The sequence below is a fragment of the Argiope bruennichi genome, chromosome 5 (assembly GCF_947563725.1).
Source record: "Argiope bruennichi chromosome 5, qqArgBrue1.1, whole genome shotgun sequence".
Classification (NCBI taxonomy): domain Eukaryota; kingdom Metazoa; phylum Arthropoda; class Arachnida; order Araneae; family Araneidae; genus Argiope; species Argiope bruennichi.
The window spans coordinates 32,956,363-32,983,969 of record NC_079155.1 but is presented as its reverse complement, the minus strand read 5'-3'; the positions used below and the strand labels follow the sequence as shown (position 1 = coordinate 32,983,969).

The 27,607-nt window shown below is 28.9% G+C and overlaps 1 protein-coding gene across 3 annotated transcripts; it reads left to right on the top strand.

Moving 5' to 3' along the window:
• The first annotated feature begins 15,150 nt into the window (after positions 1 to 15,150).
• Positions 15,151 to 23,924, top strand: LOC129968540 (serine/arginine-rich splicing factor 1B-like). Of its 3 annotated transcripts, XR_008784424.1 has the most exons (6): positions 15,151 to 15,411; positions 16,799 to 16,965; positions 17,841 to 18,013; positions 19,360 to 19,548; positions 21,407 to 21,896; positions 23,427 to 23,924. XR_008784424.1 is itself a non-coding variant. In XM_056082532.1 (5 exons), exons 1-4 carry the CDS (start codon positions 15,245 to 15,247, stop codon positions 19,510 to 19,512), a joined length of 660 nt encoding a protein of 219 aa, XP_055938507.1. In that variant the 5' UTR covers positions 15,151 to 15,244; the 3' UTR covers positions 19,513 to 19,548; positions 21,407 to 22,014. The 3 variants fall into 3 exon arrangements, 2 of the variants coding, with proteins under 2 accessions (XP_055938507.1, XP_055938506.1); XM_056082532.1 differs by lacking the exon at positions 23,427 to 23,924 and having other exon boundaries at positions 21,407 to 22,014; XM_056082531.1 differs by lacking the exons at positions 21,407 to 21,896; positions 23,427 to 23,924 and having other exon boundaries at positions 19,360 to 19,751.
• Positions 23,925 to 27,607: the final 3,683 nt, after the last annotated feature.

The following is a 27,607-nucleotide window of genomic DNA, read 5'->3' as shown; positions in this document are numbered from 1 at the left end:
TACGAACATTCGTTGTTAATGCTGGTTGAAAACGAAGAATCGGTCAATTCTCTACTTCAAAACTGATAAAATGATGTAATGACCACACTAAAAAAATATTTTTGCACGCATTTGAATATGTCGGTTCAAGACCAGAGAATTTTGATAGTATAAGGCGAATTATGAAATAAACCGCAATCACATTAAGCAACATCCATTTTATATGATGGAACATTGATACCACTTCGGATTTCATTGCAATACTGGTGTTTGTTATTGAAAATTGTAGAACTAAAAAGGTTTATCAAAATTCAGGAAAAAAAATTGCTGAGTAATTAAATTAAGGTGGGTTTACATTCAGTTAATTATAAGGTTCCAGTAAGTCAAGCATGCGCAGAAAGAAGATTCGGCATGCGCTGACAAATGCAAATTCTGGTCTCAACGGGACAGATACTTACTACTGTGGCGAATTGAGATGAGCGAGGATAGAACCTGGGACCGTGTGGTTCGCAGTCCAGTAACATGACCACGATACAAAAGCAATAGCACGTGTAGCGTAGCTGTTAACTGGCTTATAAACTATTCACCACAGACTCTCCCTCCAGGGAGTCGGAGGTGAGACGAACGATATGGCTGTTGAGTGGTGATGTTTTTTAGCTGTTGAGTCTAATGCGCCTGTACCCATTTGAGTAGCGCCAAGCGTTATGGCGAGCGTGTGTGTGTGAGTGGTTGCTGTTGCGCCAAGTGAGTCTGACGGCTTTGTGTTGCTGCGTCAAGTGAATCTGACGACTTTGGTTGCGGGTAGATGGCCCCACAACAGCTATACGAAGGATGAAGGTTCATCGTCCGAGGTCACCAACGTGGCGAATTGATATTGATTGCGGTTGATAGAACCGGGACCTTGTGGTTTGCAGTCCAGTAACATGACCACGATACAAAAGCAATAGCACGTGTAGCGTAGCTGTTAATTGGCTTATAAGCTTTTCACCACACTACTATGCAGTTTCTGCGACGCCTGAATTTACTGGATGAATTATACCTGGCTGAGTGTAAACCAACATTTAGTATCATTAAATGAAAGAAGATATTTTTACTTTTAAAATATAGTAAAAATGCTATGTGCAAGTATAGTCTCAAGAATTAATTATTTATTAATGCCAAAATCTCACTGATATTTTAATTAATTAAAATTCAAAAAAATTTCAACAAATTCGCTACGAATTGCGCCTTTTTATCCTCCAAAGAATATGTATGCCACATTTTGTAGCTCTACTTCTAACGGTCCCTGTAAGACGTCAACGCACGCACACGTTCTCCTTTATTATTAATAAAGATTGTCAGTACTTTCATGTTTTCCCTTCCACAGCTAAAGTCACGCTTTACCTTTATAAAGTCTCCTTTAAAGCAGGGTAAGGAACCCGGAAATAAATATCAACAATTTTCAGCATGTTCAATGACATTCAATAATCCCATCTGTATAAATAAAATCGGCTACTGTATAGGAAAAAGTTTTTTGAAGGATGATTTGCTGCCTTATTTTGTAATGAATTATCTTCTTCGTTGGCTTCTATTCTTTAACAACAAGAAAACCATGGTTATGTGTCATAATTTCAGAACAACAACTTCGTAAATATATATAAAAAAATCAAAAACTGATTTTTTTTCTTGACAACTGAATTATCTTTTATTTTGCATATGTATTTGGGTGTAAATCGGGATGATAGGATCTCATATATTATATATAAAAAAACTTATTATTCAGTTTCTTTCTTATCTTAGAGATGCACATATAAGTGATAATTCTAATGTTTTTTGTTTGCGACTAGCATATCGATGATAATTACAAGGACTTTTTATATAAGATAAGACTTTTAAGTGTATACATTTTATGTGTTTTCTACACTTCACAAATTATTGATAAGGAGCTTTTATCAACGGAAAGAACACGAATTTTGAAGTGCCCACTTATAATTTACAATGTTGGATAAGGTGATCTTAATCACTCATTAATAAAGAGATAACAAATAGTTATCTTTCAAAAAATATCAGGAGGAGACGAAAAAACAGATATATAATATCTTATCTATTTTAAGTCTTCTTGTATGTAGTGTTTCGAATTTGTAACATTATTTGCGGTGTTTGCTCTAAATGACGCAAATAAACAAAAATAAGGATATGTTTTTATATCGTAGTTTGAAAAAAAAATTATTATGCTATGGAGTTCTTAAGAGTTTTATGATCAGTCAATTTCCTCAAACACTTAACATTTTATTCGAAAATAACGTACGGCACAGAAGATATAGTTGTCGTTTTCATAATTTATTTCATTTATCTTTTTATAATAAATTAAATAAATTAGCTGCAAATGGATTAAATAAGTTACTTATTGCATTTTAGCACGAATGGGTGTGTAGGTGCTGGGGGGGGGGTGTAGTAAAGAAATTACGATTAAATAATTACTGTTTTAATTCGTTTCATTTTTACGAAAGTTTGTTTTGTGTTTGTTATTTTTATGGTTAATATTTAAATGTTTGTTAAGTATTTTTATGGTTAATATTTAAATGTTTGTGAATTATTTTTCTCTTATTCATTTTTTTTAACCTTACATCTGAAAGAGCATGAACAAATATGATTGTTGTGTCATTAAATAAAACAAGCAATAACATAAAAAATTATGTTTCTTAAATTCATTCATATAGATTTTTACAATAATTAGTAAAATTTAATTTAAAAAATGAATGTTGCATGATCTAGGGTTAATTGTATAGCCACAGTTTTGTTCTAATTTTAATAAATATTCGGAATAATTTGTTACTTGCCGAGTTTGGTGACGGACTTTTTCACCCCGAATATTCGCTTTCCAGGTTGTTAAATTATTAATATGGAGTATATTTATTTAAAATCTTCGTTCGTTCGTATATTTATTTAAATTTTTAATAAAACTGAAAAATATAAACCTAATGAAATAAGTATGCTACAAATCATGAGCGTGTAAATTTTAAAAATGTATATGTTACTGCTAAAGTGCATAATTCAGTCATTTCATGGAATTCCTAGTAGTTCTACTAAATAACTGATCATGATTTATCAATAATTTCATAGAATATCTAATCATTTCCAGAATTATGATATTTTATAAAATAATCGAATACGTACTACGAAATACAAACGGAAGAGAAAATCCTACTTCAAAGTTAATGCCAAAAGAAAGTAATATTTTTATTCCAATATGGGGAAAAGTACACGATTGAATGGTTTGATGGAATATTGAAATTAATTTCAATTTCACCATAACAAAATATTGTTACAGTTTATATTTCAAAATAAATTTTTTGAATTTATTAAAGTCAAGGAAAAGACTGTATCTAAATTAAATTTAATTTTTTTAAGTTCTAAGATGGAACACATTTTAAAGGATAACATTTTAGAAACTTTTTAAATGACATTAATTTTCATTAATATATTTTACAGTATAAAATTTATTTAAATTTATATGTTTAGTTTTTTTAATAATATAAATTACTTTAAATATATAAAGTTTGTATGGATATATAACTTTTTTTTATAAAATCAAAAAAAAAAAAAAAACCCACACCCACCTCGCTATAGCATCAGAGGTAAATGAATAACAATTGCCACGGCAGGAATCAAAGTTGAGTCGCTAATGGACATCAATTTAGATACAATCACTGCCTTAAAAGACACGTCATCCAAGTGAAGGTAACTCTCCCTCACACCTTACTTAAGCCTATAAGGAAGTGAGAATCAATCACCATATCGGAAACGTCTCATCCTCATGATTAAGATATCATTTCTAGCGAGGTTTCTGTTGTTATAATGTAATTTTAAACATTTCCATTGTTTAATTTATTTTTTTATTCCATAATATTTTCCTTGTTGGAAATAGAAACTTCATGGAAAGCAAATTTTTGTTTCAATTTTATTTGTACATAACGTTTAACAATAGTTGGCAGATTTTCAAATAGGGAGCTGCCTAGTCTGCCTAGGAAGCTGGGTTGAGAGGGAATAGCAGGCAAATTGATTAAATAATAATATTGATCTAATAGTCAAATAAATTTGTGAAATAAAATACAAATTATACGAATTATAATAAGTTAATATATATTTACAAATTATACATTATTTTACAATTACAAATTACAATTACAATTTACAAATTATATATTATTATAATAAGTTTGCGAAATGTATTTACAATGAATTTTTAAAATCAATGTTAAATAAATTAAATCATAATTTATTACTTATTTATGATACAAAGGAATATTAATTATTCATTTAATTGATTTTTATATCCCACTTGACATGAACCATAATTCAATAATTTTTAATGTTATATTTATATGATGCGTATTATTTCTTTATAATCTATCATAATAATTAAATAATATTTATTTGTTAAATAAGGAACTTAATAACTAATAAGTGTGACGTTTCTAGAATTTTATTATCTTATTAATTTTCCCATGATATACATTTAAATAAAAAAATAAGCATGCATAAAACATACACATATATATTGTAACGAATCTGTGATGCGGCTTCCCAGCATAGTTGGTTAAATAGGAGGTCCCGGAGCTTGGCGACGATTTGGCGACGAATTTGGCGACTTAGGTGCCAAAATAGATTATACCCGAAACATCGAGAATTTTCCCGATCCGTCCAGTAGGAACCGAGTTACGCCTCGAACGTTCCTTATTGGTTGAGAGGCTTCTAGCTCCGCCTCCTAAGACCTATAAAAGGAAGCAGCTGCAGCTGCCGGGATAAGCGTGAACCATAGAGTAGTCGGAAGCGACAGAGAAGAGTAGTCGGGATCAACGGGAAGAACGAGTATCCCAGAGAAGAGCAGCGATGGAGTCAAGCTAGTGCTGAACTAAGCTGTGCGCTACTGTTTGCAGTAGAGTCTGTTGTATGCTGCACGTCTCGGCTGAAGATAATCATCTTCTGTGCTGTATATAGTTGTCGTCTTTGTGCTGTCCTGTGTGTCTTCGTGTAAATAAACGTCGTTGTTTTATTTTCTACTTCCGCCTGCTGATTGAGCGTTCTCCACACCATATAACTCCCACTATCCAAACGAACCCCGGAAAATTTCGTAACAATATATATAAAGTTTCCGAAATTACTAAGATAGAAAATTAAACATTAAAATGCATTTATTTTGCTAATTAAGTTAGAAAGTGTTGAAATGTAAAACTAAATAGATCAATTATTAAAAGAGGGGTTTAAAACGAAGCCCTGCCTATGGCTGCAAAATAATCAATTGTAAACAGGTATTTTCTATCTATTTTATGCCATTTCACAATCAAATTCTTCTCTAATTTTGGGTATGAACAAAATCTCGCAATAAGTAATTAGAAAAAAACAAATTATTGCGGCTTTTTTCCTGGAATTTACACAGCTACATTCATTAAAAAGCAATTGCAGACATCCCTGGTATGGGCAAAAGCCTTCATCTAAACAATACATTAAGTCATTGAAATATGAATATTTATTTAAAATGATTGCAGAAATCATAATGCAGTAGTTCTTCAAAATCGGCATTGATTTTTAATCAGTTGCAAAACCTTACTTCGTGTCTGTGAAATGTTGATGTTTAAAATAAATTTAAACAATCCTCGGTATTTTTCATTTGCATAGAATACAAAACCGAGAAATAGAACTATAATGTGGCTTTGATGAATTGGTGGCTGACCTTCATGAACGAATGCATTATTCAAGAGGAAAAAATACATGAAATTGATAAAGGGACATGGACATGGAGAAATAATTGGATTATAATAAACAAAAGGGCATTGAATTCAGCGCATTTATTCTCCATTTCTCTATTGTAAAATATTGTAATTATCAAAATCTCCACGCTTCAGACTACCCTGATTTCGAAAAACACATTTTTGACATTATGTCTGTTTGTAATAACTTAAAAATGCTTTGTGCTAAATGGATGAAATTTGGTATAGGGTCATTATGCAAAATTTGTTGATATCCACCAAATTTTGAACAAAATCCATACACAGGAGGAGACAGACGGACATTTTCCAAAAATGTGTGTTCCGAATTGAGGGAATTCTAAAACATAAAGATTCGTCAAAATCTCAAGTTCGAATTTTTTTTTTTTTTTTTTTTTTTTCCCATTTACTTTCCATTTCTTGACCATTTTACTTTCGTATTTCTTGACAATAAATAAATCTTGTATATTTCTCTTTAAACTTTCCAAAAATGATAAAACTTTCTAAAGAAATATATCCCATCTATGTGAAATGTAATCCTTTCTTTACAGCATGTCAAATGATAATAAGTTTGCAGGCAAGCAAATAATGATTATCAAACCAAATTTAAATGGCATTTCAAGTTCGTTGATAATTTCTTTCGCCAAAAACTTAATGTAAAAGCTTAAACAATCCCGTTTCACCTTTACTGTCCTTGAATCACTTTGAAAATACGTCTTTTATATATTCTTTTCGCTTTCCAAATGGGATTTTATAATTCTATTCTGCATTAAACGTAATCTTAACCTTAACAGCTGTCAAAGTGTCAATGTGTGCTTTCCACTTTTAAGATAAGACAGTCAGAACTTCCAATTATCTAATCACAAAAACTGCTACATATCTGCCCTATTTTATATTCATTACACCTTACTTTCATAACCAACTGTTGATATAGAATTGAATTGTGGTAGATATTTGAATGTTAGCCAATTTTTCCAACAAAACATTTCGAAACTAAAATTACAAATACTTAGATAAACAAAGCACTATGTGAAGTGCAAATTGGCTTATTTCATAAGCCCATTCCCTTACTTCTGTGTAATATGGGTTAAAGGGATTTAGAAGAATTTGAATAGAATGCCTTGACTTTTATTTAATTAATATATGCTTCTGAAATGCTTTAATTGACGTAGAAAAATTCATTTTCATTAATTTAACAAATGAGTTGATGGTTAAGCTACATTTTATTTATTAAAATGTTAGTTTTGACAAAGTAAATATAAGGAATCGCTTTTTAATTTGACTTTACACAAAATGGTTAGAAAAACATGGAGTGTTGCTTAAAACATGGAGTGTGCTTAAAACTGTGATAGCACGTAACAAAAAAAATTTCATCATAGTCATGTTCAAGCTAACAAGATTTATGTTTCATTTTGAAGCTATATGAGTTTCAGCTATTTTTAGAGCTTCATAATTATCGTTATTAGAGCTTCGAAATTTTTAACCATAGTTAAATGACGAGGACGATATTCAAGCTACCCCCTAAAATTACTTAACTTTCGCATTCACCAATGGGAGGACGAATCCATGTTCTAAAAGAAAATGCCTGCGCATGCTATAAGGACAGTATTATGCTGTTTGATAAATTTAATTTATTCAATCAGATCTTTTAAGTAGTGTTTTAAATAAAAATTACTTTTTTATTTACTAAAAATTTACTAATTTTACTATAAGAAACCTTTTTAAAGTAGATAAGTACCATTGCATTGTCAACAACAAATCCAAATTGTCCGCTAATTTCATCTAGCAAGATAATAAATCAGGAAACTCATCTGAATATCAGAGAAGTTAACCAACGCAAGGAAGAAACAGCTAACCATTTTGCAAGCCTTTTTCTTTGTTACCAAAATTAATAAAAGGAAAACGATTTTTTTTTTCAAACTGCTTTGTATTTTAATGAGCTATAATAAAAATCGAATAGCGATAAAGTACAGACAATTGCACATAGGCAGCCTTATTTAGATTAGTTGGTAAGCGTCCACTGTTCAGTATTCATTTGCTATCAGGAGACATATATATGTAAATCTGTTCGACAATGGCATCATTGATCAAATAGAAGAGAGATATAATGTTTCTTCTAACAGCTTTAATGGATTTCTGGTGCTATGTAGGTAAGTACACTATCTTCTACAGAATCGGAATAATAATTGTATGATGTATAATTTTTTTAGGAATTAGGATTGGATAATACTATATCAATCTGATAGTATCAAACACTCAAAAGCATCAAAACTGATACAAGCAGAGTATCTGGTGCTCAGCATCAGAGACTCGATATATAGAGTATCAGTATTAATAGAACAGATTATCAGTCTCGGTATAGACTTATATATATATATCAAACCCAGCCATTACTATCCTTTGTCATATATAATGGTGATAGGAAATCTTAAGAATTATCGCCTTCTACGCATCAGTAAAGCCTTTTCTTTCCCTCTTCTCACCCACCCATCAATCACTGTCAAAACCAAGGTCACATAGTCATCAATGCATCTTTTGTAGAAACGAAATTCCATTTTGAAATGAAATTCGCATTTGCATCAGCTAACGGCCTGCGAGAACCAAAACACGCAGAGTATCCGGTATCATTCCGATAGGAAAAGAATTGGCTACTGGCTATATCAGGAGTTTAGACTTCAATTCAATTGCTTAATTCAATTCAATTAGCAATAGAATGTTTCAAAAAGCTCTTACTTGTCAGAAAGGAACTGGAGGCAACTAATGGATTTTTCGCATTTTATTCACACACAGCTATAGTTCGTCAACGGATTCTGAGACGACCGCATTTCGACGAGTCCGTCTCATTAAGGGGTGAAACGCTGAACAATGAGTGCATTTCCGGTATTCCCTTTGACCTTGGATTTACCCTATTAGATGCTAGCAAATGTAAACATCTCCTCCTTTCATCTTTCCTTTCACCCTTATTTTGACGGATTAAAACCATCCTAACGCATGCGCAAAAGCGCGGAGGGTTTTACAATCCGTTGCTGAACTATAGCATATTTACAGGAAAGACAAAGCAATACAACTTTACATCACCACGTACACAACAAGACACAGTAGGACAAACAAAAACTCTCTCAAGATAAACAAAAGCCAGAGGGGGACACAGCGCCCTCGGGCGGAAGACATTGATTGGACCTTGAAAGGTGTAAATAAAGTTTCAACCCCCCCCCCCCGAATGACCAAGGGGTTCATTCAAATTAAATATTTAAAAGCCTTCCACATTGCAACATTTCTTATTTTCGCACATATCTAATTTTAAGATAAATTAAAATTTCTATAAATTGACATCATTTAAATCAATATTTATGTTGCAATGTTATCAAAATTTCAATTTAACTAAATATTCAAATATTTAAATATTTTTAACATTTTACATTTAACACATCAGGCATAAATGCAACATTTATATAAGACAGAATATTAATGACACAAATTCAATATTTCATAGCAATAGTTTAAATACTCACCAACTTATCATAATAAATTAAATACAAGTTAAGGATAAATATCTTCACATTTGCATTTAAATTCGAAATCTCAATATAGGTTCCTAAAAAACATAATGAAATTAATACTATTTAAATTAAACATTCATCAATTTCGAGGTAGTATAACAATTAAACAAGCCTTTTAATAACAGATGTATTCGTTTTAACTTTTCAAGATATAACTTTACCATCTCTGCCAAGAAATACAGCTACTACTTTTCCTAATTTCCCAAAAAAAAGGGGGGGGGATAGCACCCTCGGGCGGAAGACCTTGGATCTCGAGGGGTGTAAATAAAGTTTCAACATCAGGTACGATTGAGTATCAGTATCAACCTGATACAGCAAAAATGAGTATCAGCCCATTATTCTATAAAATTAAAAATGACGCTGTAAGCATTATCTATTATAAAAAAGTGGGACAAGTGGATTCACAGAACAGTTGGAAGGGAATTTAGAAATCACATATTGGCATATTGAATGTTCAATTCTCAATTCTCAGAGCTGCCGACGATTTCTGAAGTTAGTCTAATAAGTTAATATACGAATTTTTTATCAATAATTGTTTACTGAGATTACACGTTATTATTAATTTGTATAATATCCTGCTCTTTCACATTCGAGCCCATTTGTTAATATTTTGAAAATGTACACAGAATGGTTGAAAAAAGATTATATAAGCTATAAAAAATTGCCATTATTAGTTAGATGAGAATGTCTAATAAGATGTTTTCAGTCTGTAACTGAGGAAGATTTCGGAATCTATTTCATCTACAATCGAAAAAAAAATTACAGTTTTTAGTTTTTAATTTTTTTTAAAAAAAGGCACTTAAATAATATCAAACAATAAAAGGGTATTCTAAATCAAAATTTTTTTTTTTTCTTTTTACGTTTTTTATGTTTCAAAGGAGGACTCCTAATTATCCCGATGAGATAGATAGGTGACTGGATATTACCTGTGACTACACATTTGTAAATTCCTTTTTGAGTTTAAATAAATTATTAGTTTTAAGAAGTTCCATATATCAGTCTAATGGATGAGTTCACTGAGCAATTTTATGCATTACTGTCTCTATTTCCATGACGAATGAAGGAGAATGTATGTGTGCATTAGTGTGCTACAGACGTCTGGCCTAGAACTACGATAAACGGTATTTGTATACTTTGAATTGAGGGTAAGATTGTGTACCAAAGAGCGATATTTTTTACTAATTTTTAACTGTAATTTTAATGAATTAAAAGTTAAGACTAATTTTTACGATTTTAGCCATAATTTTCAAAAATATCAAAGCAGAAAAATTATATTCAGATCATTCTAAACTTCAAAAAATTATTGTCTTAATGATGCCTCATTTTTGCCTATAAGTATTTTAACACTTTACTTTTAATCGAGGTATTATGGCTCCATTTAAAATTGTAGAAGAAACTCTTTTGGAATATAAATTTTCTTCCTTTCTTCGAATTTCTATTACTAAGAAAGTACTTATAGCCATGCTTCGATGCCCCTGTTCCACGCCCTGAATATTTATGCTTTATATGCTTAAATATTATACATATGTTGACAAACTTCATTAATCTTACGATGCTCCCTTATTTTGAAGTTAAAATGACAGACGAAGACTTTTGTATCCGCTTAGAAATTAAATATTAAGTATACAAGATCGACATAAAGAAACACATTGATTATTTAGATATATTGATTCAGCTGCAATAATAATTTCAAACGAGGCATATTTTAAATTGGTTTTCCACGACAAAAAAATGATATGATCAATATTCCAAGAAATATTTTTCTATTTACAGCGTCCTATCTAGCTCACTAATAAGGAAAAGGATTTATTTCTGCTGTAAGGCATTGTTAGGCCATTTGGCAATCCTTCTGAAGATCTGACGAGAAGATTAGTCGCCAAACAAAGGGAGAAGTGGAGCGTTGGCAGTGAGAGGAAGAACCGTGAGCAGGAAAAAGATGATCTGGTGTTCTTGTGTTTACATTTTTTAATGTGTTGTATCTCATTCGCCATATATGTAAAATAAATTATCTCGAGAGTCAAATCGTCATTTCTTGTCACCGATTACAGTTCACACATTTACAAAAAATATGATAAGTAAAAGAAATCTTTTGGTGGTTTTCTTACAATTGTTCTTCATGGTGATTCGAACCATGTCTCCAAGAAAACTAATATCTGAAATCAGGCCACTAATTGTAAGAATTCTCTTTTAATCATCATATTTTTTGTAAATGTGTGAAATGTAACCGGCGACAAAAATTGGACGATTTCATACCCAAGAATTTTTATTTTACATACTTAGCAAATGAAACACAATACCGTACAAAATATAAACACACAAACTACACCAGATCAACTTTCTTACTTTTTTTTTTCGCCAAGTGCCTTTTACTCTTGCCACTAGATTACCACTGCACTACTCTCTTCTTCCACTTCTTTCTTTTCCTGACGATTAGCTTTTCCGCCAGACCCTCAGAACATAGCGGTACTCTACATTGACCAATACAAATATTTTTAAGAAAGAAATTAAAAACACTTTAGCTAATTTAACAAATTGTGTTTGTATATTCTTTACTTCTCAAGAACAAAATAAATAAAGAAATTAATTCAATTTAAATAAAAATAACTAAATTATTTAAGTAATCAAAAATTTTGGTTCGAGAAAAAGAAATATATATAAAGCCAAGCATAAATATGATTTGTATGATAAGCTTTTAAAAATGAAAATGAAATTATTTCTATTTTTGTTTTTTACTTTTAAGCGTTTCTGCACATATGATTTTTCAAAAACCTTTTTTTCCGATTTATTGAAGCATTTTTTTTTCTCATTTAAACTGAAAAAGTAAAATACTTCACTTTTGAAAATAACAAAATGTTCATAATTTTTTTGCAAAATTGCTGCTCAATGCAAAAGCTGCGAAATGAATATTAGAAACACATGAAAAAATATCTTGACACTAATAATTCAAAATTCCATAATTTAAGAGAATAAAACCAGCTGGAGTCGTCTCTGCAATACTTCCTCGCACACTCTCTAACAAAAGTGTTACCCTTTCCCCCATCCCCACATAAAATTGTAGAACATAGACTAAGTCTTGAGTACCTAGCATTGACATTGGTGAACAATAGTAATAAAATATTGATCCTTGGTTGAATCTGGGATGCGATCTTTGGCAATTATTCCCTGGCATGTAGTTAACAGATAAATGAAACGTCTTGTATGCAGGTATATAATAATAATACTCCGATAAAATTTATACATGTTTTTACTTACAAAGTTTTATCTACACTTATTTCCCATATTTTGTTTACATTTTTTAAAATCTAATTTCCCAAACAAAAAGAAAAACTAACATTGATTTTATTTTTCATGTTGACAATGTTGCTGATTTAACTTAAAAATTTGATAGTGATGCAGTGAATCGATATTAATAAAGTAAAACTACAAGTACCAGAAAATTGAATGTATTAAAGTCTTTCTTTGACCAGTTGAGACCAAAATCTGATGCAGAATTCTACACTAGTAGTCACAAGATCATTTTATTAGATCATTACAATTTTTAGTCATTACGTCTACATGCATATGAAAGTACGAAACAGTAGACTGTCGTCCCCTTATTGGATTTAGTTCAAAACTTGATACGGATCTGCATTCTAGACTCTAAACATAGGTTCTATTTTTTTTTTTTTTTAGCTCTTTATGTTTAGCAATTACCCTGTTCACTTATATTCTTATAACTGGACAGAAAGACTTCCTCTAAATGGATTTTGTCCAAAATCCTATAATAGAATAGATTTGACAGAAACCTATAAATTTAGGATGTATCAAATTCCATCTGTCTTGCTCGAAACACTTTTGAACTATCGTGTTCACACACAGACAACGACGAATTGAGGAAATTTGACGTATCCGTATCCTTGTATCCGAAATTTCCATATTTCGGATACAAGGTGGTCTGAAATAATGGATTCCTTGAAACTTCGCTTTCGAATTTTTTAACGATTACAATATTTTATTTTTCTATGCTTCGTACATGTGAAAGTAAAAATGATGAAAATAAATGGGAGAAAAGCAAAAGTAATACTTATAGGAAAAAGTTGATACCAAATATTAAAACTTTGAGAAATAATAATTTACTGAAGGATTAAAAAAATCAATGATAATCGATCAGATATTTCCTTTAAATGAACTTTATAATATTTGGCATCTACTTGACTAATTAGATACAATATTCGTTACTTTTTCCCAAGATTGATTGAATAGTTGCATCTTAATAGCCATTTCTTTTAAAGGCTTAACTCCGAGAATCAGTATATATGAATATGACTTCTGTGAATGTGAACTAACTATGGATGATAGGCAAGTTGCAAGAAAACAATCATTAATTTTATTTCTCTACTATGTTATCGCCAAAACCCATAATAGATAAGGCATAGATTACTCTGCTTAAGGATTGACCATTTTCATATTTCTCTTTTTTAATAGCATATAATGATTTAGAGTGCTCAACTGATGCAAAAGCTTCAAATCTAATCCGATATGCAGCTTTTGCAGTGATATTCTTAAAATTTCGAACTTAAAAATCGAAGACCAAAATGCAACGAATTTAAATATTAAAAAATAAATAGAACAACTCTTTAGTAATATATTAAGAAGTTGGAATTTACGTAAAGAGAAATGTATATTTTGAGATAAAATGAAATCGCAAAAAAAATAAAAAAAAAAAAAAAAATGTGAGGATAGAAATTTTTTTAAAAATTAGAATTTTTTTCATATTTATAACATACTTTTAATTTTTGATGAATATTTAGAATTTTTATTTTCTTTGATATTTATTGTAGAGTACTTTATTTATAATATTTATCTTCGCTTTTACAAGTCTCATACTTTTTATTGTACATTATTTTATTTATAGTATTTATCTTCGTTTTTACAAGTCAATTTTGCTTTGACATCCTACTTTTTGATGGGAGAAAAAAATCCCTCCCCAAAAATTTTAGATTATATTCACCATACTAAATTGTGAAAAGTATTGAATTTTTCTTTATTTTTTATTATTTTAATTATTCTTTATCAATTGAGAATTAAAATTCTCTTCTTTATAATTCATTGTTATAAAGATTATGAAACCTAAAAATTAATTTTTACTCACATTTTTTTTACAAGTTAACTACTGTTTCAAATAAAATTTTAATTTAAGTTTGTCGATAAACCAATCACCACATTCTGAATGTATGGAAATTATGTATCCACACCAATAATGCACAAAATTTCGAACTTGAGCAGCAGGAAGTAGATGAAAATTCGATTGTAATCGTAATATTCAATCATTTCAAGTATGAAATAAAAGCATTTTTATGACCTGAAGTGCATTTTTCATTAAACTGAATATTTATTTAAGTTGCCGAAATATACCTTTCAGGCAAAAATTTTAATTACTGAAATAACAATGTTATAGCAATCTGTCAGACTGAGCATGAAACAGAAGTATCTGAATGATCTACTATACTTTGAAAATTCGAATTTTATCATTAATATGGTGATATATGTACTAACATAACTTTTTTAATAGTCAAGAAAAACTTCAGAAAAAAAATATTCTCTCATTTTATTTATTAATTCAGTATTCTTAATTGCAGGTCCCAAAATATTGAAAGGAGAGAAAAACTTTAAAACATAATATCTGCCTATCCATGCTTCAAATCATAAATTAAAATATTTGACATACGCTTGTCCCATTTGTCATAAATAAAGATTTATAATAAGTCTTTGGTTTGATTTTATTGTATATATTTTTTAATTTATTTCGCCAAACGTATTTATGATCTCCGAAATTTCGAATTTCTAATTAACTGTAACCTACATCAGTAGAATTTAATATCAGAATTGAGCCATTTTCACCCTGGTCTTTGTTTATCAAGCGAATTTAGTTTTGTAGAAAAACAGCTTGTTTATTATTTGTATTAAATTTTAATCGTCATGTCCTATCGAAATAATGATTGTAGAATATATGTTGGTAATTTACCACCCGATATTAGAACTAAAGATATTGAAGATTTATTCTACAAATTCGGAAAGATAACATTTATCGATTTGAAAAATAGAAGAGGACCACCTTTCGCTTTCGTAGAATTCGATGATCCTAGGTGATTATTTTTATATATTAATACTTTTTATATTATTCTTTAAAAATGAATTACATATTTATCAATGAGCCTCAGCATTTTATGATTTTTTTTTATTGCGGCAATGAATAGTATTTTTTTTTTAAATATCGTTTGCAATTTCTTTAAAATTTACTTGAAAAATAGAATGTTGGATACTGCTCAAGTTGAATATTATTCGTTCATTTCCTTTATATGTAGGTGTTTGTAAATAATAAATTCTCCTTGGCTAAGAAATATTTTGTCGTTAAATTGTATGAATTATAGATTTTCCTACTGAATTTTTTTCAGCCGACTATCTTATTTTCCGTCTTTGTCACTTTATTTATTTTGGTTCCTTCAACATTTTTTCTGAATTTAGAACAGTCTGGTAGTTTTTTTTTTTTTTCTTTTTTTTTTTTCTTTTTAAAGAACGAACATCAGAAAGAAGTAACTCAGTTGAGTGAAGACAATTATATATTTCATATGTAAAATAAAACAGGAAGCAACTATCTTGAGATATTTTTTAAATATCTTGTAAAAAAAATTACCTTTGGTGTATCAGTTATTATTTATTTTTAAATTAAAATATTGCTTGATAATTAATATTTTGCAACATTTGACAGTTTTGTATAAGCAACAAAACGAGCATTTGCTGTGAAAATTATATGTTATATATTTTAATTGAATTTTTATTAGGCATTGCATGCTTTTATGATAATCTCATAAGTTTAAAGAAATAATTATTTTAATATTAAAAAAAGCTACTTTTATTTCTATTTATAAATTACATTAACCAATATTCTTTCCTTCCTCCCAGTCCTTTAAAAATAAAATTGTCAGTTTTTCTATTTTCAAAGTTCTGTTCACCTCTCATGATAGAGCTATATATTATAGAGCTTTCTATATATTACTATTTATATTATATATATAATATATACACATTTTTATATCCTTAAAGTTGTACTGGTTTTTTGTTTGTTTGTTTATGTCACATTGCTGTTGTTTTCTAAGTAATAGTAATTGAATATTGGTTGAAGAAATAAATACCAGTTTTTATATTTTTATTCTAGTATATTTTCTGGCCTTATTATGATGTACAGTTTTAAGCATTATATACAGAAAGAATTGTAGGTGATGATTCTGATTTAAGATTTACTTTCATACCTGTTTTGTAAAAGTTTCATTAATTTTACATGAAATGTTTTTTATTTAATTATATTACAAATTTTGTAGAATTTATCAATGTTAATTTTAATTGTCATGCATGGATGCTGTGGAAAAATAAGTGACTAAAATTCTAAATTTTTGAAATTTTCTTGGTTTGATTTATTTTTTGCCTTAAAGTGTTGTGCTATTACATAAATTTGTTGTATGTTGCATTTGACAGAGATGCTGATGATGCTGTTGGAGCTCGAGATGGATATGATTATGATGGTTATCGTTTGAGAGTTGAATTTCCTCGTGGTAATGGTCCTGGAAGAGGTATGGGAACGCCTAGAGGAAGAGGTCGTGGTCCTCCTGCTAGACGGTCTCAGTATAGAGTTTTGGTATCAGGTAAGTGATAGGAAAAAATACTTTATATTTAATTTTTATTCTATAAATTGTAATTGTTAGTACTTATAAAGGATAATCTTGCTATATGATAAAAATTTTGTTAAACATTTGAAAGTATAGAATTGATTGCTATTAATGTAATAGGGTTGTGAAGGAAACTTGCAGTGACATCCGTCGATGGTAGACAATTGAAATGTTGGAGGTAGTTTTTATAAAACAAATTATTGCTGTAATAAAACACATTTTTAACTCACTTTCTAAAACTAATAAACAAGCCATAAGAGTATATTAACATTTATTCTCTTTTTAATTATAATGAATTGATTCCAGTAGTGATTATTTGAATATACAGCGAGGTAGCCTGCCATGGGCACTAGGTTAATTTTAAAGGGAGATATTAGTTCAAAGGTACCAACCACAATGATTATTCTGTTAGGGGGGATTCTGTTTGGCTGCTTACTATTGTTTGTCCTGAAGTGATGGGTTATTTTGAAGAAAGAAAAAAATAGAAAGAAATTGAAAATTCTAAGCTGACAAACCACAAGACAAATAAGCATCACTAACAAATTTATTCCTCCATAGTGTTAGAAAAGTAAAGCTCTATCAGAATATGAGTATCAATTTCGTGTCTTGTAAATCCAAAAAAATTCGTACAGCATCTGTAAAGAGTTAAATCCATTTTAATGATCATGGCTTTTTCTCCTTTCCTGCAATAAACTATTTGATAACAGCTGTTTGTACCTTTTGTGTTGTTTAAATTCTTTTGTCTTGTTTGAGTATTTTGAATGTTTGTACAGCTTTAGATCAAATTCCTACCATTGTATTAGTGTTTTTTTTAAAATTATAAAAAGATAATGATTCAATGCATTTTAAAGGTCTTCCATCAACTGGTAGTTGGCAAGATTTAAAAGATCATATGCGTGAGGCAGGTGATGTTTGCTATGCTGATGTTCATAAGGATGGTACAGGAGTTGTTGAATTTTTGAGATATGAAGACATGAAGTATGCAGTTAAAAAATTAGATGATTCAAGATTCCGATCTCATGAAGTAAGTGCTATTTATCTGCCCATCTTCAAGTGTGTTTGATCATGGCTTTCCTCCCCCACCCTCCCCTATAATCTAATAAGAAAAATAGCTGCTCTTGAGCTTACTTAACTTACCATACCATAAGATGACATTTATAATTTCTAATCATATTGACTGCAAATGTTTTATAGAGATTTTTACCTCTTAATTGCTGAGTGACTGGATTTTAAGAAAGAAATTAGAGTTGAATTTTAAGTAAGATTTAAGAAAGTAACGAAAAAAATTATGAGAGCATAAAGTGATTGAGTTTATGAATTTAATACTGTTGCATCAAATACAAGTTTCTGTAAATTTAGATTTATATGTTTAAAAGTGAAAGTGTAAGATTCATGTACTGTTTTCTCAGTTACCTGATTAAACTGAAACAATTTCATTAGAAATTAACTATAATCTAGTCAGATGTGTTTTATTTTTAGAATCTTTAGTTATTATTATTGTTTACTTATTCAAATGTTAAAAAGGGAAAGAATGAATTTTTAATGTATTTTTCTTTTAAATATTTTCTGTGCACATTATTTTTCATTTGACTTCTTAAATTTCTAAAGTTGACATTATCTGTTATATTTATACATTGTAAATATATTTTGTTAATCAGTAATTGCAGTTGCCTTGGATGATTTTTTTTTTCAGTGTCTGCCAAGTTATAAAAATTTTAAGACATGTAAAGTGTACTCAAGAATAGAACTTCATCTATAATTGTGAATGGTTGCTTGCTATTCACAATCATGTAATTTGGGATAGGTTGTAGTTACTCAGTTTTATGTAGGTGATATTTTTATTAGCTACAGGAATGTGTTTTTAATAATTTTGGGGCCATTATCCTTATAACCTTTTCTCAAAAGTTTCTCCAAAACCCATGTAACCAATTCAAATTTTTAAACTATGAATCGTTAGCTATTAATGTTTTATTGAATTTTTCCAGAGCTGATTGGAATCAAATTATATCATTCTTGAGATCAAATATTTTCTTTCTGTGAAATAACTCTAAAATATTTTTATTTTTTATATATATTTTAAACACTTTGTTTAATTTTATTCCTTTTAATGCTGAATTAATTGTACTTATTTTTCTTTTTGCTTGGTACGTTTCAGTATTTGATGAAATTCAGTTTATATTGAACTTATAGTATCCCTCCTTTCTTCCAGTCTATTGCTAAAACTTTAAGCTATCAGGATTTATGAATTTCTTATCTGTAGTATTTTTTAATTTTATTTTGGGGGTACGTATTATGTCTGAAAATAACTTTGGTAGCTAATTTTTTTTAATGTTTAATTTGAACACTTAATTAAAGAATATAATTGTATAGGGAGAAGTTGCCTATATTCGAGTTAAGGAAGATTACGGGAGCAGATCTCGTTCAAGAAGCCAGAGTTATTCTCCACCTCGGCGTACCCGTGGCTCACCTACCTATTCTCCTGCACATCGCTCAAGGTCCCGATCTCGCTCAAGATCCTCATAGACATTCATTCAGAAAGCTCTTTCATTTCCAGAACTGGTATCTGCAATTAGATACTATTTTTTTTTGTTGTTGTTTAATATGTGTGTATTGTGCTACATCAGTTTTAAATAGTAGTGTCAAAATTTTCTAACTTTGATAGAGAACATTGTCATTTTTCATCATAATTTTTTTTACGTTTTGTTGTATAATGTAAAGCAAAACTGTATTGTATTAAATAATGCTGTATGCCATTTTTGAAATTGGTGAACTAAAGTGTTTTTTTTTAGTTATGATTTGTTATGCTTTCTTAAAACTGTCAGTTTTTCATTTCCAATAATAAAGTCAGCCCTATTTCTAATATGGTATAAAATTCTCAAGAAGGTAGTAGAGAATGGGTTAAATAATATTAGGTACAGTTTTATTTTTCTTTTTTTAGTTTGCTTCTTGAAATTTGAGGATATTTCAGTTTGAATAATAATACTATTATTTTAAAAGAATGTTGTAGGGATAAAGTTTTGTTTGTTTACTGTCAGTTGTTAGTTTCTTCATTGATCCATTCATTTTCATTTATAAATGTATTATAAAAATTAATAGTTGTCAAAATGCAAACTGAACAAAATTATAAAAATTTAGGATTAATTTGTCATACCTTATTGAATTGCTAGTTACTTAGACTGCATATAAATGTGTTACTTAATTATCTATGCAAATTATTTACATCAGTATAATGTTTTATAACAGTAATATATTTTATTGCATTAGCAGAACAAATTATATTGCTGGTGATTACTTAAATATTCTAATAAATCTTTTCTTCTTAATTTAATTGCATATCTTTAAAATACGTCCTATCTGTAAAAAACATTAATATGGCAAAATAATACTTTATATGGTTCTTGATATTTTTTCCAGTGTTGCTTCTTAAAATACAGAAAGTTTATTATTTTGTTCATTAAATAAATTTTTCCAAATGGATAATAAAATGATCATTACGTTGTCTTTTTCTCTTTATATTATGAAATGAAAAATTTGTTTCTATTGCTATTTTTTGCCATGTGTAATTTTGGTTAACTATGATGTTCCAGTTTTTTTTTTTTTTTTTGAGGAGGAAAAAAAGTTTTAATTCTTATATATTTCTGGCCCCTTAAGCCTACGAAAAATATGCCTTGGCACATGACCATATTTTGCTTTGCTAATTTTATTCAATACTAGCATATCCAGTAAGACAGCAGTTTTAACATATAGTTACCATATGCAGCAAACTTGCTAGTATTCTTAATGTGACTCTATATGTATTAGATAGACTGTCCTTTTTAACTCTGATTAAAGTAGAGAAATTCCTGTTTTCAGTACTTTGTGTGTGTTAAGTGATACTTATATGTATGTGGAGCTTGACATCCCATTTGGATGGATTGTTAAGACAACTAACTGTTAGTGCCTCATTTTAAGCTCATATTAATTTTTTTTAAGCGTGACTGAATCTTAAGAGCATTTAACTGCCATTATAATCCATAACAAATTTTCTGAATATTAGTTTGACTGTCTTTTTGTAAAATATAAAATGCAAACTTAAAAAAATCTCTTAAATATTACTTTTCATGATATGTCTTTGAAAAAAAAAAGCATTTATTATGTTCAAAATTTTAGTTTGAGCAAATTATGAATTTCTTATTAACATTTTTAAAATAAACAGATTTTTCATAAATTGCATTTTATAGAATTAATAAACTGTCATGCAATATTATGTAAGCACAAGAATTTGTTGGCTAAAGGAAGTGTTATAGACTTGGAAAGTCTGTCTATATTTTTAGATTAAATGTAATATCTTTTACATATTTTGATTCTGAATTACATTGTAAAATGCTATGAAATTTTTGTCTGAAAATAAACTAATTCAGATTTCACTTATTCTCAGATTTTATGCAAACATGGATACCCGTCATGATGAAATTGAAATTTGAATAAAATGGAATACTAAGGAGCATTGCAGGAATGATCAGTTTTTTAGTGGATCCCTTACTTGGCAAGCAGGAGCCGTGCAATGGATATCTGTTTGAGGGTTTTATGCTAAAAATATCAGGATAAAAGGAATATACATTACAAAGAAGCGGAGAATGTATGTGGAGCTCTGTGAAAGTTTTCGGTGATCACTTAACTTGGATCTTTAGGATTTCAATCCCAAATTGGATCAAACTGGATAGGAGCAGTGTTTAAGAGTATTTTTCTCCTATGGATCACACACTGCTGGGAACAAAACTGTGGATTTATCTTTTAAGGAAAATATCGGATTTAAAGACTTGCTGGGAGGAAATTATTTGGAAAACACAGGATGGGATAAAGATACTACACATACAGGAGGATGCACGTATAACTTTGCGTTGGATGGAACAGGATTGGAATTTTAGGTATGAATAATAAAAATAACCAGTAGAACAACTTTGCATGCCATAACATTCAGTGGTACTAAAATCTTGATCTTAATATAAAAGTTCACTCTTATAACTAGCACTTAATTTTAAAAACAATAATAAAATTGAATGCTCTGGAAAAAATAAAACCTTGAAAGTTTAACTATGTACAGCCGATTAAGAAATATGTAAATATCTTTCATTAATTGTTGTAATTGATTTTATACAATTATAATGAAAGTATCAGTAGCTAAGTACTGATATTAACTATTATAATTTACAAAAGTTTTACAAATCATTTTAGTATTCATTCAAAATATTAGAGAAAGGTATTAATATAAGCCTTGAGTGAAGTTAGTCATTGTTAATGAGATATTCAATACAGTTTTAATTGTTTTGAGTTTTAAAATTAAGAAAGAAAAAAATTCCAAGTAAGCTTTGTAGGCATCGTTCTTTTGTTAACATTTTTCTTAGGTTTGGAAAAATTCTAACCCTTATGAAATAATTGTTAAGAAATTGAAATTTCTTCATTAGTGTTATTTTTGATGAAGTAAAGATTTTAGCTGTATATTGGACCTAAATCTAAGCTGTAAACATTGCATTCAGAATTTCTAAGGGCATATTTTTCATTTTGTGATATAGTTGGAATTATCTAGTTGAGCAAATCAAAAGTTTAGGGAAACTTTTTTTCTAAATTTGGAATTATTCAGGGTTAAAGTTCTTTATTTGATTTAATAAGTCTTCTGGCCCTGTTAGAATTATTGCTAAAAAATTGCATATAAAAGGGCCAAAGAAAGATGCAAAGCTTTTACAGAAATTTTAGAATATTTGTCTATATAGATCTGATGTACGAAAAGGTTTCTTAAATTTCCGTGCATTGTTTATTTCAAATATGGGGAAAGAAATATTTGCTTTTAGCAATGTACATATTCTAGCATCATTTTGGATAATTTGAAATATTTAGGATGTTGAATATGGATTTGTTTAATAGAATATTTTAAAATTCAGATATAATTTAAAGCTAAGTATAGTGTTCTGAAAAATTCTCTTGAATTGGCTGTATATTACTTCTGACTTATTTAAATTCTGTAACTAAAATGATATGAAATTTTTTATATTTATATTTTGGGATGGGGAATGATGAATTGGTCTCAATGATGCAATGATTAATTATGTGCGAGTGGCCATATTTAATATCGGTACTGAAAGCAGTACAGGTCTTATGTCTCAGGTTCCACGATACTGTTCATGTTGTTGTATGAATAAAGTTTATAATTAATGACTGACATTTGAATACTTCTGTAATCGGCTGTACATGTCTCATCTTTATTTTAGTATTTAAGTCTAACTTAAATGTGTAACAAAACTGGGATTAATGGTGTGTTTTATTCAATTGCTTGTGTGAGGAAACTTTTCTAAATCATTAATTTAACCTAGCATCTCGTTTTTATTGTGAAATGAAATAATTGATATTTTCTGTTATAGACAGTATCATAATCTTGATTTTGTTTTTATATTCTACCTAAGGTTGCCTGCTTGGATCACTGCTAAGTTGCAGAGCAATAATTTTAAGGATTGGCTGCATGGATTCCTCCTGGATACACGGAGTGGATCATGGAGGATTGGATTTGCAAAATATTAAATGAGTTATAAAAAAAAAAGGAAATATTATCCCTTTAATTTTACTTGGTTAGAATAGCTTGATTTCCCCCTCAGTTTCACCAATTTCTTTGTTGCATTATTTCCAATATAGGAAATTGATACTGTGCTAGTTTAATTCCCCAGTGGGGTTTGGGAATATGACAGTTGCATTCCATTTAAACTTCCCTAAGTCTACAAGAGCTCGCTTCAATTCTAGATAGAAAATGGAATCATATTTCATAGCATTATTAATATATTCCTTTGAAGTTTTAAGCTTATAATTACTTTGAATTATTTTTACAATTTTTTTTAACCTTTTTAAAATTTATTTTATCTTTGTTCCTCTTTTTCAAAGCCTTTTCTTTTATTTACTGTGCTTGTAAAGCAATAATATTGCTATTATTATTATTTTTTTTGCAAATATTTTTTTAAAGTTATGCATTTTATAAAAACCGAAGTAAAATTAATTGTGCTTTAAAAAAACTATGTTTTCTCATTCTTTAGAGTAATAATAATAAAGAGTTAAAAATATTTTTGAGGGGATTATCTCCTCATGTAGATTGTATTTACTGGAATAAGGAAATCAATATTTTATTTCTGCAGTTCACTGCCTTTTTAATTTCCCACAACTAATATCCTGATATTTTTAAAAAGTTTCAGATTTTAGTACGATTAATTTTTAACTTATTACTAGCCTATATTACAGAAATTGCTGTGATAATTAATTGAACAGCACAATGCTCCTAAGTAGCTTCCCAATACAAAAAAAAAAAAAAAAAAGGTAGCAAATTAGAATTTGAGTTAAAGGACTCTATCCTTTGGAAATTGTATATGGAGTGAATTCTAAAAATACTTTAATCATATGGAATTTTTTTCTAAAAATTCTTATTAAATTATTAAAAATAAATTAAGTATTTGTACCTGATTGCATTTTACTTGGATTCCTTCACCAGAAAGCCAATGGATTGGTAAAATTTACTCAATTGACTGAGTTCTTATTTTATCAGATTATGCCTGAGATTCTGTTGATGTAATATTATTTTTTTAAAAAAAAGGTGTAGTTTTCCTTTTTTATATATATGTATGGTAGAGGTTACAAAAAAAAAAAAAGAGGAGAGGAAATAAATTGGACTGATTAATAACAAAGTATTTTTAATTCAGAATATCCATCTGAACAGACAAACTGCTTTTAACTGTTTAAGAGTAAAATTATTTTAATTATCTGCCCCGTTCCTTTTTTCGTTGATGTGATATAATTAAGTCAGATTGAGTGATCTTGAAATAAGGAGGATTGCATGTATTACATATTGCATATTAACTTGGGATAGAGGATTGCATGCAAATTAACTTATGTTCTTAAGGGGGGGGGGCAAACAACTCTGCTGTTAATGTTTCCCTCTCTACCAATTTAAATTGTTTGCAAGTACTAAAAATATTACTATTACATTAAAGAAATATTAGTCAGTATAGACTAATATTTAGAAGGTAGTATTTTTTAATGGATTTAATTTATAAGGATAAGGACTGATATATTATTTTGAAACAGTAACTAAATGAAATTTTAATTATTACAAATTGACTGATGGAGATTTGCTTAATGATTCATTATAAAGAATTTGGAAGTAGTATTAGTGTCTAATTGTAGGTGTAGATTCATTCAATTCATTTGAAAAAGAGTAGAATGGAATCCTAATGTAGTCCTCAATAAGTTGCATTCATACCACAGAATGGACAGCTTATGACAGCCAAAAAATCTTGTGTCAAATTATCAACAGAATGAGTGTAATAAATTATTTTTCGATGAAATTAAGTGGAATTTATTAATCAGAGAGGTATTAAATCCCGTAGTTAAAAATATGGAACTAAAATGCTGTTTGATCCTAAAAAGGCATTCTTTCTGCTGCTTCATATTAAGCCTTTTTAATCACTATCTCTTCCTCCCTCCCTCTCTGTCGAATTTTTTTTTTTTTTTTTTTTTCAAACATCTTGGTAAATTTGCTGTTTTATCTAAGCAAAGCTGAAGGCAGGAGAAATGATTACACAGATTTAAAAAAATATATAAAACTGAATTGATAAGAAATAATAATAAAAATTGAAATCTGTATCTCTTGTGGAAATTAAAAGACATCCACTGTATGAATTTGTGGAAATATTTTTAGAAAGAAATATGAAGCGAGAAATTCATTTTTTACATTCATTCCTGGTTATTTTAGAATTATCAGAATTTCTTGATTTCAGTTATTTGCTTTAAAAACTTCTTGTTCCCTTTGAAAAAATCATACAAAATGGAGGGAGAGAAATAGTTTTCATTTTTTAAATCAGAAAATAACTTTGTTATTAAATCAAGGGGGGGGGAATTGAACAAAAGTAAAGCATTTAAAGAATAAATTTTTTGTTGTTGGATCCCTTTTTCTGCCTCATTGCGTCTAAAAAAACTGCTTCTGTCTGGTTTAGTATATTCTAAATCAGTACATTTTGCCTTTAATACAACCTTTAGATTATAAACTTGAAGAAACCTTAGGCGTCTCTTACTATGACAAAGGAAAATGTAGTAACAAAAATCAAAGTCCATGACTTCTCTAGTTCATTTGTTCAGTTATTAATGTTTTTCTTCATTAGCTGTTCTATTTAATCATACCATTTAAATCGCATGATTGAATAGAAGTAGGGAGTTAGTCATCCAAGTGATTAGAGAAGAAACAGTGTGGAATACTAATTATTTACAAATGTAGCAATTCAACTATCCGAAAAGCCATGGTAAAAATTCTGGATTAAAATCTATATTTCATTTAAAGAAAAGTTTAAATCATTTTTCATTGTATTTATAAATCCGCTTTAATTAAATTCTGGGCCACATCGACATAATATAGTTGAAAAGTTATACATAAGGGCTTTTTATATTAGCAGCTTTAACAACACTTATGAAAAACTTATAAAAGGTGGATTTGAATAATAAACTAATTTTTATTTACTTGATTATAGCCTGTGCTAAATTTCATGTAGTTATGCAGTTTATTATGTAGATGATATGCAGACTAGAAAACTTTAAAAAATAGGATGTCATTTTTTTTTGGGTAAATTTTTGTGATAATTTTGTGGACTAAAGCAATGTCGTTTCATTCCACATGCTTGAGTTTACTTATACCCCAACAGAATGCACAATTGTAAGATCGTTTCTAGATATGCAATGATCTGACAGGTGTAAATAGAGATTCTTGAATTTTTTTGGAACCAGGAATCAAACACTGATGCTAGGGGTATTTTTTTTTTTAATTGCTCACAAATTGAGCTTTTAAAGAGAGGTTGCTACAGAGGATTAATTTTCTATTTAAAGTCTTCTTGCTATTTTTTTTAAATATATATATATATATATATAGTTGAGTATGTTGCACTTTTTTATATTAAAATATGCACCTTAATTAAAACTTCTTGATGCAAGGTGAAGTGTCAATTGCCTCTTTCAGCTATTTACTGTTTAATAGATTTATGCCAAACTAGTAAAAACACCAATTTGTTTTAATTCAAATCTTCCACTTAATAACCTACTGTTGTTTCTTTTCGTTATCTAATCAAATTTTTATATTAATTTGCACACAATTCATTCGTTAGAATAAATTATAAATGCTTTTATCTTGCTATGATCTATAAAAGATTGATCAAGAATCAGGAATTGTTTGATGTTTCAAAAATAAGCACTCTAAATAAAAATGTGACAGAAAGGGATTTTTTTTTTTGTAAATCATTGTTTTAGTACTGCTTAAATGGCATAATAGAAGAGAGTAAATCATTAAGCTGTGGAAAACAGGTAAGTGATGAAGTTTCATTTATCAATACAGCATGCAGAAAGCACCATTTATGCCGTCTTCATGAACTAAAAAGTTCATTTTTAAAATTCAGTTGAAGGGAAGGGAATACACATTAAATGCATTATATCAACATTTTTTTTTTTGTGGGGGGGGGAGGATCATGAATAACTTCAATTATCATTGTTGAAATAGAAAAAAGATGAATTTTCTGTCTTTCATATTTTGCTAAATATGAAATTGAACAATTGAAATTATATGAAG